The following is a 17,086-nucleotide window of genomic DNA, read 5'->3' on the forward strand; positions in this document are numbered from 1 at the left end:
AAATTCATACAAAGTGCTGAAAGGTCAGGCATTGCCAGAAAAATGTCTTTTCAGCTTGTTAATTAAAGGTTTATAAGAATGTGCACCAGCGTGTTCTTTGGACAAATTGGAAAAAAGGAAGGAGAAAAAAAAAAAGCCCACATGGATGAAAATGATAGTGTGGAATTAGTGAGTGAGGAGTCTTTGATCCACCAGGCTCACCATGGCAAGCCTGAACAGCTTGTGAGTGAAAATAGGTGGCACTGTTAACAGAAGGGGAAAAAAAAGTTTATTTGCCTTATTGAGGGGGAGGTATCTTGATTACTCACCTCTTGCAGCCCATGGGCTTGAGCTGAGGACCCAGCTCAAGTGTTAAGGTGAGTGTGAGCAGCATTCGTCCTGTTATAGCTTGAGCCATGGGGAGTTTGTCCAGTTCTCATTGCCTGGCCAAGAACATCAGATAAGGATGTTTACTTTTTTATTTGCCAGGCAAGTGGTTTTATCTGCTTGTCTATTTACCACTTAAGCTGGAATAAAGCAGTGCTCTGAAACGTGCTGAAAAATGCCCAGCCATCCATTCTAGCACCTGCAACCTCATTCGTTGCAAAGACCACAACTGTGATTCCCTCTGTTTTATACTTCACCTCTTTTGCCCATCATCATGGTCTGATCATTAAAGTCTGACCTAAAAATTAGGTGACTCAGATGTGACTCTGCATCAACAGATGAGATGAGTTTAATTGATCACATGGGTGAGACACTGAAATAAGAAGTCTGGCTTGTGTTTCCACCTGCACAACAGTCTAGCCCTGACAACATTATTTTACCTCTAAATCTTGATTTTTTTCATCACTAAAACAGAGACAATAATACTAACCTAGGTGTAGTACCCTGAGATAACAGATGAAATGTGTTACAGGAAAAATACAGAGGCTTCTGTCATTGAATTCTGCTGATACAACAGCTTGAACTATTTATTACCCAAGCTGGGAAACAACAACAAAACAATGCAAATAGTGAAAAGTAAAATAGATTCTTAGATATCTCTCTGTCTGAACATACTATAGTGCTATTATTAAAGTGAGATTAAAGTTTTGAATTTTCCCTTGGCCATATGATTTTTATACTGAGATTGTTTCCTTGAATATTAAATAACAGATACTTACTATAAAACCATTTGTAAACAGGAGGCTGCATCTTTGTCACTGAAAATTTCATAACCTAAGAATGCCATAATTTGTTTTTGTTCTCTTGAGATCTCTCTAGAACTCCTACTTTAGGAAAATAAATCTGACAAATTTTTTGAGAGTGCAGGTGACAGAACTAATGATAGTTCGTTTCTCTGATACCCACAGACAATACATCCTGGCTTTGTCTTCAAGTGACGCTAAAAGAACAGTGCAGAGTAGTTTTATGGCCTTTCTTGTTTCTTCTCTCATTCCCAGTGTTTTGAACCATAAACCAGAATTGGCCCAATGATGCACCCAGAGGCTGAGATGAGCTCCTTCCTCACAGGACAGGGGCATTCTGTTCTAGATGGCATTGGTTGGTTCGTTGTTTTTTTTTTTCCTTGTGATTGATATTTGTAGTACAAGAAAAGAGATTTGTTGCTCAGACGTGGAGTTTTTGTGCATCCTACCAATTGATAACTGTATCTTATCTAACTTCTGAGTAATTTGATTCTTATCTTTATAGTCAATTCCCAGTTTCACTCAGTGTCGGCACTTCATATTTTAGTACATGGTATTTTCTTGGCCAGTTTGAAAATCCTTGCAAATCCATGTGTATTTGTAGGAACAGGAATATCAAAGTACGTGTTTTCAAGGTCAGAGGTAGCATATATAAAAAGGACGAGAGGTACAGCCACACTTCAAGCATGACCTTCCAGAAGGAAGAACTTCTTGGTTTAACTTTCGATAGAGGGTATATGTGCAGCCCAGGAGAAGTTGTGGTGCTCCTGGTGTTTCCAGGGAAAACTCAGGTTTCGCTGGATTGTGACAGAAATCTTATTCTATAAATAAGCAGTGTTGGGATGGAGGGACAATGTAGATGATACTTGTGATAAACTTTCGATTCCTCTAGTGTGGGTTGGAAAGTTCACTTTGATATTCACCTTAAAAAGCAAGTAACTGGGCTGAATTCATTTTAGTTCGTGCTAATATAAAGCAGGAAATTGTGATATGTCTAATAAGTGGCAATAGCACTAGGTGGCAGCTCAAGTTCTCCTCCTCTCCAGACTGCAGTAATTCATCATGTTGTCCTTCCCATTGTGTGAGGCTGTGATATGGTAGACAGGGCAAAGAAGTAATTCACTCAGATAGTTTGTAGTATCCTTCCCGTTGTTTTTATTCCATGTGTCACCCTATAAGGATAACTGCGGTAGAAATACCCCCTTCTGTTCCTCACTCTGCTGCCAATACCTTTACTTCTACAGGAAGGTATAACTTATTTGTTCTGGCATCCGTGGGTGGAAATGCTGCTTTCTCTGCTCCCCACCCCCCCCACCCCCTGCCCTTGGCTCAAGACAGAATTTTAATGGAGTGTATTTTTCCATGGGTAATCCAGGGTATTGATAATCCACGAGTGCTCAGGAAAAATTGTCTTGCATGTTTATGCTCTCCTTGTTGTTTAACTCCGGCAAATCTTATGCAAATTCTAATCTTTGCTGAATATATAACATCACACCCCCAAATGTCTCCAAGAGGAGTAGCAGAGATAAAAATATAAACTCTGTAGGACAAGTTTATTAAAAATATTCTGCATGAAAATGCACGGTATTCTTATCACACGCTGTCGTTAGAAGGAAATAGACTGTTTTACCACTCTGTTGTTGAGGTCTGAGGAGAACATATCGTCATGGACCTGACACAATTTCGCTTTCCTTGAGCTAATTACATTATAGTTTCCTTTCTGTTGATGAATTTCATTACCAGATTAGGGTAATATTAGCATACTTTATCTTACTGGCTGTGATATGATACTTTTGTTTTGAGAGGAGTTAAATTTAGAGAAATTCAGTTGAATCTATTTTTCTTTCCTTTTTAGCTATTTCTAGCAGCCTGATAAGTTTTTGTGATCAGTGACTAAGGGTCTCTTGCTGTTATAATGACAATCATCTGCTTGCCTCTATTGCCATGTCATCCCAACAGCAATTAAGAAACGTTAGATAGAAGTTATAAAACCTTGCCTTAAGAAGATTGGCCAGTTAACCAAAATATGAACTGTAATCAGGGATAAAGGAATGAAAGAGGTTGAAGGGGAAAAGTTAGCTATGTTCTTTAGACCTATGACCCAATCTTAAATTTATAAGCTATCATCTGTCCTTTTTAATGGAGAAAATAAAATACAAGTTATTTACAACTTCTCAAATCCAGTATTTTAGGAGCCTCTGTGGGTGAGGCTTGAAAAGGAGGTGCGATTCAGACCATCTATAACAGAATGCATAAATGTACATTTATTGATATCTATATCACTACAGATAGGTGAAAAGTCAACAAGGGATTGGAGCTAAACAGACACAGAGATTTTTAGGCGGGGGGGAAACTGGTATGTACTTGACTCTGTATTACAGAAGCATAATTTGCTTACTCTTGGTATCCAACTGTATTCATAAGTGTTAAAGATAATACTGGGTTAAGAAGTATAACTTCTCCATCTACAAAATAAACATTATGTAGAATGCAGCAATACATTTGCTCATAAAAGGAGCTACGTCAAATATCTTATACTGCGTACTATTGAAAGGCATTTAAAGAATAATGCAATCATCAGGCACAGTCAACATGGGTTCACAAAAGGAAAGTCTTGTTTAACTAATTCGATATCCTTCTACGATAAGGTCACCTGCCTTCTGGAGTTTAGTAAGGCTTTTGATACTGTCTCTCACGGCATCCTTCTGGACAAGTTGGCCAGCTGTGGGATGAGTGGGTTCACGGTGCACTGGGTGAAGAACTGGCTGAAGGGCAGAGCTCAAAGCATTGTAGTGAATGGGGCTACATCTGGCTGGTGACTGGTCACCAGCAGTGTTTCTCAAGGTTTAGTTCTAGTGCCAGTCCTGTTCAATATGTTTATCAACAATCTGGATGCAGGAGTTGAATGCACCATTAGCAAGTTTGCTGATGATGCCAAACTGGGAGGTGCTGTTGACTCTCTCGAGGGACAGGAGGCCTTGCAGAGGGATCTGGATAGATTGGAGCATTGGGCTATGGTTAATGGGATGAAATTTAACAAGTTGAAATGCCAGATTCTGCACCTGGGATGGAGTAGTGCTGGGCACAAGTATAAATTGGGAGAGGAGTGGCTGGAGAGAAGCCCTGCAGAAAGGCATCTGGGGGTGCTGGTTGACATCAGGCTCAATGCGAATCAGCAGTGTGCCCTGGCAGCTGAGAGGGCAAACAACATCTTGGGGTGCATCAAACAGCATAACCAACCAGTCAAAAGAGGTGATTATCCTGCTGTATTCAGCGTTAGTGCAGCCTCCCCTTGAATGCTGTGTGCAGTTGTGGGCCCCACAATTTAAGAAGGATGTTAAGGTCCTTGAATGCATCCAGAGGAGGGCAACAAAGCTGGTGAAAGGGCTGGTAGGCATGTCCTGTGAGGAGCGGCTAAGGACTTTGGGCTTGTCTAGTTTGGAGAAAAGGAGGCTGAGGCACCCCTCATGGCTCTCTACAGCTTCTTGAGGAGGGGACGTGGAGAGGGAGGTGCTGAGCTCTTGTCCCTGGTATCTAGTGATAGGACGTGTGGGAATGGTTCAAAGCTGCACCAGAGGAGGTTTAGACTGGACATTAGGAAACATTTATTTACAGAGAGGTTGGTCAAACACTGGAACAGGCTTCCTAGAGAGGTGGTCAATACTCCAAGCCTGTCAGTGTTTAAGAGGCATTTGGACAATGCCCTTAACGACATGCTTTAACTTTTGGTCAACCCTGGAGTGGTCAGGCAGTTGGACTAGATGATTATTGTAGGTCCCTTCCAACTGAAATAGTTTTATTCTATTCTATTCTATTCTATCTTAAATAAGCTTTGAATAAATTTGTTATACAACTAAGAGAAGGGTGAGTAGAGAAAATAAATGTGGACAGTAATAGCTGCTATGTTGGCCCAAGTGGATGTCACCTTAGCTGAATGTTGTGTTACAGTGTGCTGTAGTAGATTTATAGGTAGCTTTCAGTTTTAATAATTCAGTATTTACTATTTACTAAGACACAGTGAACTTCTCTTGTGACCCTGGCTACCATGAAATGCATCATCTTACGAATGCACATTTTGAAGTTTCACTGTTGAGCATTTCACCTTTCTTCAGGTCTCTCTTGAAAACAAGCTAGTGCCTAGACAGCCTTCAGCCATGGCAGCACACTTGTGTTTTCTTTGCGTACCAAAAAAACCTTCACAACAAGGAGACGTATCCTTTGCACTCAGAATTACCAAATGCTCTAAGGAGACAATAGGCTTTAGTTAACAGTGCTTTGCAGAGAAGGTTAAAGAGAAGGAAGAGTCTCTGACTCTGTAGGCAGAAGAGAGAGAGCTTCAAATGGGCTGATGTGTTATACCCTTCCGTCATAAGTTGGGAAGAGACAAACAAAGAGCTGGAAGGAGAACTGCTGGTTTGGGCAGATTCTATCTGGGGAAGCTGTGCAAGTGTTTTAAGCTGTGTTCAACTGTTTTTCTTCCAACAGACTTTGGGAACTATCACTGCAGTGCCCATTAAGGTTCCTCAGGTCAGCTCCTTGCAGAGGTTGGCAGGACAAGGACCAGCAGTGCTACCTCAGGTATGGAATGCAGTTCCAAAGGGGGTTTTGTGTCATTTTGTACGTATTCTACTCTGTTCCTGCCTGGTGCCCAGACCTGGGTGGATCAGCACACTCATTTTGCTGAATAAGGACTGACCTTCAGTGAGTTGAACAGCAGAGTTGTGATTTTCTCCAATTCGTGGGGAAAAAAAAAAGGTAAATCAGTTTTCTTCTGGGAGCATACTGTTAGCATGATGAAAAGCTATAAAAAAATCTTATAGATTCATTGTGGAAGAACAAAGTACATATGGTGAAATATAAATTTATGCTTTATAAGTTCAATCACAAATCATAGAAGTGAAAATCTGCAATTCTGTAATTAAAAAAGTGGTGGAAGCAGTAACCATTCTGTTCAAGATTTAGCCTCACACATTCTTTTACCAGCTTACTTGCCTTATCCCTCTCTACCCCAGCATAAAGTTTTGGCCCAGCTAACCCAGGTGCCAGACTGAGGCAAGATTGTCTAGGTAGGAGTGAAAGGAGAGTTACACTCACAGATTTTAAAAATCTTTTCAAACTGTGTTTTCTTTTCTGAATATCCATCACTGTTTCCTTAATCATACACTTTATTGCCCATTTCAACTCTCTTTCTCAAAATTTTTGGATGTGATTTTTAACAAGTGTGTTGCTGCAGTTTTATGATTTGCTTTTCAGATTCATTATTATTAAGTATAAATATATTTCTCCCTGTGTGGCCCTTAGAGGTCTATTTGTCATATGTGAACACTTTTCTGGCATTGAAGTCAATGTTGGATCTTCCTATTCCTTTATTTTTTACCTAACATTTTCTTAGTGGCAGAATCCAGTAGAAGATCTGTGAGCTAAATCTGCCTGGAGGAAGGAGTATTTCCAAGATAAACTTCTTAAATTCTCTCTTTAAATTACATGTGGAAGGCAAAGTTGTGAACATAAAGGAAGGTTATAGTTTTCTTATCAAGTTCAAGGCTTTGCTTTTCAGTTGTTCTTACAGCATAATAACACATTGATTTCTGCCATTTTGGGGTGTCAAAGATGAGCAGATTGCTCCTGAAAATAGATGAAGTTCAAGAGCAGCTGAAAGACTTGTAACAGGGGCTTAAATTATCATTAAGGTTATGTTTCAGCAATGATGATGGCATTGCAAATGCTGCATTTAGAGAAGCATCAATGTTCTATACTTTTGATAAGTAGAAAAAATTTCATTCAATGTTAGATTCAATTTTGAAGAATTGGAAAAAGTGAAGGAAGCTGATTTCTTCAACTTTTTGAAAAGAACATGTACCTTCTGTCTTGCTGTTTAGCTCATGGCAATATTTTTGTTTGTATGTCACTTTGTTTCACTCCTGTCCTAGCACAGCCTTCAATTTCAGACCTGTTTATGCAATCACACTTAATACTAATGAAACATCAACCCTTACTCAGCAGCCCTAAGCCATAGTTCACTAAATTTTCTATGTCATATAGATGGCAAGGGAAATAACCACACAGCAATCTCATTTCTGTCAAAACTAAAAATGCAGTAGGCAGCTGTATGCAAGACCACATTATCAGAGGTATGTCTTATGTCCCGAGTTTTTTCTGGCTTTTTCACAGGCCAATACCTCCTTCTTCAGCAACAGCCTGCGCCATTGACAAGCTGTGTCCTCCTTTGCAGTTCATCGTGGTCTATATACTCCTCTCCTACTCAAAGCTTACAGAGAAGTTTAAAATTTCCATATTGTTTCCTAGTGGCGAATTCCCTCCACTCATCAAAGCTTTCTGCTTGATGTCTTAAGAGAGATCAAGTTTTCATCTACAAGTGGAAAGTTTGGCTTCTAACTAAATAGGCAGATACCTTCAAAATACATTTAATATAGCCATAAATCAGTGATGTAATGCTGTCATTCCCCAGATACAGCTGGATACAGGTGATCTGGGAAGCCGCTGTAAGTGAGCTGCAGCACTGTATCACTGTGAAAGCTCTCATTTGTAGTGAGTGCATAGTCATCTCTGGCAAATTTTGAGGGTTGATAGGAATCTGTGGTTCAGGAGAACTGGAAACTTCAGATGGATATATAAAAATGCCAGGAAGCAAGGCCATGTAATGCCATGAAAGTATTATGTTAGAGAACATCTCTCTTCTCCCTCGTAGCTCTGAGAAAACAAGCACCATATTAAAAATTATTTTTGAAATTAAGAGGCATATGGTATCTTCCAGTAGGGGCTGGAAAATGGGCAGAATGAAATCCTATCACAGTCCATGTCCTCTCAGCTATTATGCATTAGACTTAGTTACAGAGCAGGCTGGCTACTGACCTCCTTTTGCCCTCCCTGGGTGACAAGCATGGCTCCTGTTCCTTTTGCCACTGTCTCCCAAGCACACTAACAAGCAGGGTCCAACTGAGCTTAGCATCTACTAAAACCTTTACTTTCGGTGCCCATGTAGCAGCAAATTAAAGGGACAGCTTTTTCAAAAAAACCCAATATTCATCACTCCTCTACCAAGAAGTCCATAGTAATTCACACAAAGAATTAAAGCAGTACAATGTCCATACACATGCGTGTTAGCTAGAGCTGAATCTTGTTCTGCAAGTTATTGCACCTTCCCTGACCTCCATCTCTGCAAAGTCTAGCTTTAACAGGGAATTGTGTAGAGCCCGAATAGCAATGAAATGGTAGCAGCAAAGGCTTCAGTAAGCCCACCTTGCATGCCTGCCTATTTACTCAAGCAGCTAAGTCTAGGTGTAGTTTGTGCCAGCACAGTGGCAGGCGCAGTGGCAGTCACCTAAGCTGGCTTAATCTTGTCTGTATGTGCTGCTGCCTCTCTTCTTCTCTAGGGAGGGGTGGAAGGCCTGGATGGATCCCTTTTGAGATCCCTCCATGTTAGGAGCCTGCTTGTCTTGGAGTCACCCTCTGGAGGTGTCTTCACTGGTCTGTGGCCAGACAGATTGCACTTCTGTTTCAGGTGCGTGTAGATAAGTGGGATTAATCCAAGTCAGTGTCTGCATTCTTGACAGCACACCGATGGCTACCTGACATTTCTCCTTTTGGCCAGTCTCATAATTTCTTTGAGATTTCAGACTCCCTTTAGATTTAGATGTAGGCATGAGAGGCATAAATATTGCCAGGCTGGCTGTAAAGAAACAGGAGACTCTTCCATTTAAGGACCCCTTATCACATGTAAAAAGGAGCTTTATATTCTTGATGCTTTCATTCTCCTCATCTAGACAGCCTCTTTTGATTTGCTTCTATGCAGTCAAGCAGGAAAATACCACTCAAGTAAACTGAGGCACTTAACAATACTTATGTAAAATAATACATACAGCTTTCTCATTTTCCACATTTGTACGGATACTTGTAATTCGTTTTGTTCATTTGAAAGGGTTTATGATATGACCCCCTGGGAGCTCTTCCATATGGGGAATGAAGTTTCAAAATCTGCACATTCACAAATGGCAGCAAAATCCCATCACTTAGTGCAGAACTGCTATTAAATGGTGAGCAAACAAACATTAATTACGAGTTCATTGCACAATACAAACAATATTTCTTTAGGCATTCATTATTTGCCAAAACAAGCCTCTTTGGCAGACCTTTTTTCTTTTCTTTTTTTTTTTTTTTTTTTCAGACTGTGAAATTATTTTTGCTTTCATCAAATAAATAAAATTTTTGCTATGAGCTGTGGTGTTTGGGAAGTTAATTCCAGATAATCTTTCTCTTCTTACTTTGGCCTTTGAGGTTTCCAGTTGGGTGAGATGTTTTGAAACTGCAGGCTCTCCACTGCACTCTGAGAAGCAAATCCTGGAGGTTCTCTACTCCAACACATAGGTGATGCACTCTCTTACTCTTGAGCTGTTCCTCTGCTTTATGGCACCCATCAGCTGTAAGGAGGGGCTGGCCTTATGTTAGGTTGGGGCTCCAATTTCCAGCTGCAGTGCAGGCAGTCTGTCTATTTTGAACTGGTATACATAAAAATTTAAGTCACACTGTAGCAACCTGAAGGCACATGGGAAATATTACTTTCTGTTCTTCAAATGGAAGATTTTAAATGAAACAGTGAAGATATTTTGTTGTCAGTAATTTGGGCCCAATCCAATTCTTGTTGAAATCAATGGAGAGGCTGTGACGATTTGAATAGCAGTTAAATCAGATTATAATGCTATTTCCCTGACCTATTTTCCCAGTCCTGGTTGAAGGCAGGGCTTGGGATGGCTTTGCTCGTGATGCTCCTGATTAGAGTAGAGCGGAGAGTCGCATAGCAGATGCCTGCGGCAGAGCTATCACGCAGGTTAGTGGTGAAAAGAAACAGGTACTGCTTTAGAAGAAACGTGCGTGTTTTTCAATCGCATCTAGCCAGTTCTGCTATCAAGTGCTGCTTATTTTTTATCGTCTGTGGTGATTTTAATATGCATAATTCAGTAGGGTTTGAATTCGGTCACTGGGCTGCAGGCTGCTTTGGGACAGGGGCTGTTCTGTTACCGTGTGTTTGTTCATCACTAGGTACCGTGTGAGACCAGCCAGAGACTGTGGTCTCTAGATATTCCCAAAACTTAAATGCACATTCTTATTTTTAAAATTTCTTGTCATAGTTCTCAGGAGCGTAATTTCACTGATAGCTGCTGCTTCTCTTCACATGCGTACCAAAACCAACCGCTCCTCCTGGCTTCCCCAGTGATAGTGCTTCTGGAAGATTTCTTCAAAGGAAAACAACTTCTATAGACAGAACCCAAGTTGTGTGATGCCACTGTGTACTGTAGAAGAAATGTGTTAACAGATTGGTCTGTGGCAAAGCCTCTCTCTGTTTGCCTCATAAGACTAAAAAAAAAAAATCATTATTTTTAGGAGTAATATGTTAAGACTGTGGATAGCCATTAGAAAGTGGAAAAATATTACTCAATACAAGTCAGCCTTTTGTGAAACTAGAAAAGAAGCTAGCAGATATACGTTTGTATAAAAAGTTACCCTGAATTGTGCAATGGAGAGACAAGAGCACTTTATTGTTTGTTTGAGTGAGGAATAATTGAATTGGGTAAAGTCATTATTACAATATCAGAGGAGAAGAGGACTATAATCCCCTAAGGGATGTCATGCACCTTTCCGATATATAACCCTCAGTGCTTCCAGGGGGATATGTTGGAATGCTAGTGGAGGAGAAGAGAGATAATCTAATTCAAGGTAACTTAATCAGCGTGGGATATAACCAAGCTAAGGGTTTTGCAGAGGTATTTAATATTCATTGACTGTATGCTTGCAGAAAACAGAAACAAAATTGCTTTTTCAAAAGAAAGGTTTGCGGAGGCCTGGCTGAAAATGCAGCCCTTAATAAATATAGTTGTTAATCTTTTTTATTCTATATAAGCTTTTATACTGTGCTTGTCACTGTATTTGAAGCACCTTCCGGTAATGTGTTAAGCACAAAGATTAACAGCTGTTGTAAGCTATTTCTTCTCTCATCCTTTCCCTTTGGGAACAAGCACGTGCAGCTGAGAGTTCTGGTTAGGGTTCCTTTTTATCAGTTTGCTTATTTTTAATAGGCATGCTACTATTAATTCCATGCCACTATATATTTCTGTCAGAGGCATATAACATAGGAAATGTTTCTTGTAGAAAGTGTTGAGGTTTGTGCCCTTAATTCATAGAGAAGGTTGAGGCGCCTGCCTGTATGAGTACCAGCCTTGCTGTAGAGACTCCCTGCACCAGAGACTCGTGGCCACCTTGGCCTTTCATACTAAGTCTTTACAGGGAGAGCTTTGAAGATTGGGATGAAAACACGGTACTTTATTGAAAAGTCTGTGAGAATCTCAGTTACGCACTAGTGCATAGGTTTGGTAGGTAGCCTGTGTTGCTGAGAGAGGCTGTGGGCTTGTTGGAGCATCTGGAGTGCTCTATGATATGTATTTTACACTGCTGTAGTGAAGCCAAGACAGATGAATATATGACTAAGGTGGTGCGATAAGAACTGTTCCTTGTGGATGGTGGTATGCCAGAATTTAGCAGTGATGAGAAATCCAGTCTTCTGCAGTGTGGACAAAGATGAATGCCTGTGGTGTATCAAGGGGGACTACACCCAGATGCAAATTTTCTGAAGTACCTGCCTCTGTTACCTCTGCCTTTCTGAGTTTCTGTGTGAGTTGTCTGTTCTTAATGAGAGAACTGACCTGGGGTGGTGGGGAAAGAGAAGTAGAACTGTCTGTTACTGATGCTTAAGACCTTCAGATCTAATCAGTGAACATTTTGAAAAGGACCTGGAAAGACTGATTTCCATGATAGTCTGCAAGTAGGAGCCTAAAGTCTCTATTCAACCCCCAGGAAAGATTCAAGCCATACCTGACATGGTACCTTTTCCCCAGGTGAAAACTCTCATGTTTGATGAATACTGCTTTGCAGAGTATCAGGAAGATGAGAAGAAATGTCCGCTCTCTCCTCTGATGCCATTTGCATCCATGCTTCCGATCCATGTCTGGCTTGGATCAGGACTGTGCTGTGTCTCTGGGCCTCCGTGCCCCTTGTACAAGCTTGTGGTAGGTCTCTGGCTGAATGACAGGCAGATAGGAAGGTCTTCTCTGTTTGCAGTACTTCAGTAGAGGCTCTGAGGAATTCACTGCACTGCTTTCTCTCCCTAAAACCTTCATTTTCATCCCCTGTTGTCTGAGCTTTTTCTGTGCTTCCATCTTGCTCAGGCTGTCAGCAGACAGAAACTATTTTTGTCATTATTTTTGTTATTATTTTTTCTTTCAAGTTTTTTTGATTTTGGCTAGTAAATGAGTTGAGGCTGGTCAAATCATTATAATGTGCCATTACTGTTGTCTAGGAACAGGAAAAGCTCTTAAAATGATAGTACAAAGCAGTGACACCCATGGTCTTTAAGGTGACACCAGAGTTTGAGTCCAGTGAATGCCCAGCTGTGTGGATTAGTCCAGAGCTTGCCTATGAAAGTATACGGATAGGAGGAAAGCAGACATGTTCACTTGTTTGTGCCTAAAGGCTTCATGGACACTTTATATTTAAATAGAAGTAAGTTAATCATAGATGAGTATCTGTGAGAGAAGCAAAGCTGACTTGTAATGCTGAAAAGAGTAGAAATGGAAGTAAGTTATTGACTGGTGTGTATAATCACAGTCTAGCTTTTATATTTCTATTATAATCCTAAACAATAAGGGTTAAATTGTTTCCTCAGAGGCACATAGATAACTGCATATTCAAGGACAGAGTCATTGTGCAGAAGGAAAAAAAGCAGAAACCCTTGTCAACTTCAACCCCTGCTTGTTATTCTTTGGAATAATATTGATTTTAATTTGCTGGTTTAATGGTAGTTTTCCCCTTCATAAATGGAAAAGAGCCACTTAATGAATCATCAACTCAATGGCAGCCATGCCAAACCAGAAAATACAGGAAGCATAGCTGAGGAGAAAATGTAGATTTCATTAGCAAAAGTCAGTCAAGTTCCTGTGAAAATACAGTTTTGTGTTCAAAACACTGATAACATTTTTAATAGAGAACTCCCACCTGACTGCCTGTCCTGGTTTGGCCTAAACCAGGCCGATTTTCCTTTCAGTGATTTTTACTTTCAGCTAAGTCTCCTCTAAGTAACTGCACTTTCTGAAACTAACTGCATGTTTTGCAGACAGTGTCTGCTTCCAGGACTGATAACGCTCAAAGTTTGTAGTTATCGCTGAGGCACCAGTAGGGATGTTGTGCAGTAAGGCTCTTGCTGTACTTATTCTTAGAGAAACCAAGGTCACTGCTGAATTCCTCACTGCTTACGAGTGAAGAGCCGAAGGGGGGTCGCAGGTGCAGGGGGGAACAGACAGGGCAGGTGACCAAAAATTGACCAACGAGGGTATTCCATCCCATACACGTCATTCTCGGTATAAAGCGGGGGGATCACGAGGGTCTCGCTCTCTTTCTGCTATGGCCGGTGTCCAAGGAGGACTCCGTCCGTTTTCCTGCTGCCCCCGATCCCGATCCGTGCATTCCTGAATCCAGCTCTCGACCATCGCTAGGCCCAGCCTGGGCCTTCCCGGAGCCTGCCCTGCAGTGCCGGTGGTGACGTGGCTGACTTCAGGGGAGCTCAGTCTCGGTTTTGTATATATATTTGTATATATTTGATTATTTCTATTATTATTATTATACTCTTTTCCATTATTATAGTTTATTAAAACTGTTTTAACTTTCCAACCCGGAAGTCTCTCTCCCTTTTCCCTTTCCCTTTCCCTTTGGGGGGAGGGGGGGGGGGGATAACAGAGAGCATCTGCCACAGGTTTGATAGCCGGCCCAGCTTTAAACCGTGACACTGCCTTATGCCAACATCCACAAAAAGCAGAGCTGGCAGATTCCCACACAAACATCCCTCTCAGCAAAACTTCCATTTGTGTAGTATCAAGCAAAGCTGAAGGAGAAGAAAAACTAAATGAAATAGCTTTGTCTTCTTAAAAATTGCACAGGGGTTATATTATCTGTGTGTTACCTTTACACTAAAGTTGGCGATCGATGACTAACAAATTGAAATACCAAAGCGCAGTAAGTATACAGTCTGGTGGAAAATGTCTGATATAGTGCACGTAGTTTGAATATGTGTGAAAATACCATAGAGTGATTCTTGGGTTGCATGGCGTGTACAATGAGAAACTAGGGCTTGTTTCAAGGTGCTAGTTGCAGTTCTGGTATTACTGAAGTCTATTCAAATTTGCTGTTGGTTTCAGTCAGATTAAGATTACTTCTGTGGTCCTCACTGTCCAGAGCAGCAAGGATTGGAAACGTGGGCTGGAAAACTTGTTTGCATTTTGCCCTGCGTTTCATATCATTCTTCTGTAGCTCCCCAGGCTAATATTGCAGGCAGATGCTAAGGAGAGGTTTACGTTGTATATGGACACAGGATTCACTGAACTGGGTCATCTTGCCTGGGGTTTCCTCATGATACGCACAGAAAAGTAACTTCTTTTTTGCATAGCCCCATCAAAGGGAAGGAAGAAAAGTGTATGTGGATCCATAGCCATGTGTGTTTTTTAAGTCTTCTCTGTATGGCAAGAAAATAAACTGTGTTTATTTTGACTGGGATCTCAGACCAAGCTGAAGACTATAGGAGCTTCTCAGGAGAGGAACCAAAAATCAAGAAAGCTGGAAGTACTTGTATTCAGGTCAGTTGGGCAACCTGGGTTTTAGGGTGTGTCGTTGCTGTAAAGTTTACGCAGAACTGTTTTTTTTGTGTCATTTTTATTGATTAAAAAAGGAAGAGGAAGAGAGTCGATCCTCAGCTGGCATAAATAGACACAGCTTTACTGAAGTCAGTGTGCATCTGTTCATTCTGGTGAAGGATATAATTACCCCATATTGCACTCACTTTATCAGCCATTGCTAATGTTTTCCGTGTGATCCTCTGAAGCTTTTCAAGAATGAAAGCTCTGTCTGCTGCTCCCAGCACTTTGCCTCTGTGACATATGAATTGTGCCAAATCCATTTTGAGTTTTTGTTTTTAAGCTCTGAGTACAAGGGTGAAGTGAAAATAAAGTGTGAATAATGGTCGTTCTCTCAAAGGCAATGTGATATTGCATTGAGCTGAAAAAATTTACTCTCATACAGATCGGCCCTGCCATTACGAAGGGCTGATTGATGCTGAGCACGATCCAGCTGATATCTGATATTGGGGAGGGGGAGGGCTCTTCAGTGTTGCTGACAAAGCTATAGCAAGATCCAGGGACTGGAAGCTGAAGTTAGGCAAATTCAACCTCACAATAAAATGCCAGTCATGAGCATAATAAAATAACAGTTTATTGGGGCTCGTGATGAATTCGTCATTAAGAAGCCTTTAGTATTTTCTTTTCAAATCAGTCTTCAGTTTCTGGGAGAAATTCTATGGCCAGTCAGTGAGCTGAAGGATCATGATGATCCCTTTTGGTTTTGTAATTGAAATGCGCTTGTTAACTTGCCTTCTTCCCTAGGCCATAAGAAGAACACATTTACCAGAATTGCCCTTAACAATTCTCATAGCACCTGCAGATCTGCACAGAGATAGCTGTTCTAATTAAATCCTGTCCTTTAGGACTACATAGGATTGCCCACAGAGATGGGAGGAATCGTGTGCTTTCCCTTCCTTCTCCTCCTTTTCCCCAATACTTGTTTGGGTTGGATCTTGAGGGCTTGTTTTGTAAGGGTTTTTCTTTTTTGCCCTCTTTTTCTTTGCTACAGCATGGGAGCAGCTCAACTGATGGGATGTAGCTCAGGAAATGGATTGCCCATGATCACAGTTGGGTTTGTCAATGGTGACACACATCAGGCTCCCCCACCTCTGCCACTCAGTGTTTCATTCACCTCTGCTGTATTCAACAATTTGTGCTCTTGAGAGCTGGAATAATGTTTTGATGTAATGGAAGCCTTTGGGCTTCATATCAGGACATCTGGATGGAGCTTTATGATATGGGATAGAGAAGAAGTCACGTTAGTCACAGGAGATGATTCCCTCCTGATCTGAAACTCTTTAAAATATATGAAATTAGAGGTCGCTGAACAAAAGAGCACTCTGCACATCTCACAGGATCGGGCTCCCTGTTATTTCCCTGTTCGAAAAGCAGACAGCCCACACCTAGTGAATTCTCAGGTCTGGGAATATCTTCTTGAACAGTGTGCTCGCCTGCAGGCTGTTTGAGGAGTACCAGGGGTGTCTGAATATTGCCGCCTGAAATCGAATGTTTCTGTTATTGTGGGTATTGAGGAAACTCAAGGACAACATGGGTTTGTGAAATCATTATATTCAAGAAGAAGCTCTCTCTTCTCCTGCATTTAGAGCCCTGGTAGTATCACATTCTGTTTTGACAGCTGTCAGAAGTAAAATGAAAGGTATTTGGGGAGAGGAGGGTTGAGCTACAGGAGAATTGTTATTTGCAGCACTCACCAACACTTGCAGTTTTCACTACATGCTGTCTGTTATTCTTTCTGTTTTCTTCTCCTTTGCGAAACTTTTGTGCCTTTTATTTCTGTGGCTCCTGTAATGGGGACCGGTGACATCCAGCCTGTGCCTCTTTCAATAGAAAACATCTTTTTTGATACCTTGGATGAGAAATGCAGTCCGTGCCCTGACCTAGTTTTTCCTCCAGTTCTTCTTTAGTGACTGTCAAGTTCCAAACTTCTGCTGGTGCCACTGTCCTCCTTTCATCTCCCAAATTTAAGCTACAGTTTTGCCGTGAGGAAAAGGAATTTACACTAGCTGTTGCCTTCATCTTTTTCTTCCCAGTTGGCGCCATTTATTCTCACAGATTACTGTAGCAGTTTAGTTTTTAATGTAAAACTCTGCTAAAGGTCTTTCACGTAGATGTTTATTAGGTGCTTACGCTTAGTGTTTATATTCAAGGGGGGAAGGTTCATAG

General features: G+C 41.1%; 1 protein-coding gene across 3 annotated transcripts in view; it reads left to right on the plus strand.

The window, feature by feature from the left end:
* Positions 1-17,086, plus strand: part of PHF21B (PHD finger protein 21B) — a 174,470-nt gene that overhangs the window by 125,098 nt on the left and 32,286 nt on the right. For all 3 annotated transcript variants that reach the window (XM_068401975.1, XM_068401976.1, XM_068401977.1), the window contains one exon: positions 5,655-5,747. In XM_068401975.1, the coding sequence (XP_068258076.1) occupies positions 5,655-5,747 (93 nt within the window). The remainder of the gene's footprint in view (positions 1-5,654; positions 5,748-17,086) is intronic.

The sequence above is a fragment of the Nyctibius grandis genome, chromosome 5, assembly GCF_013368605.1.
Source record: "Nyctibius grandis isolate bNycGra1 chromosome 5, bNycGra1.pri, whole genome shotgun sequence".
Lineage (NCBI taxonomy): Eukaryota > Metazoa > Chordata > Aves > Nyctibiiformes > Nyctibiidae > Nyctibius > Nyctibius grandis.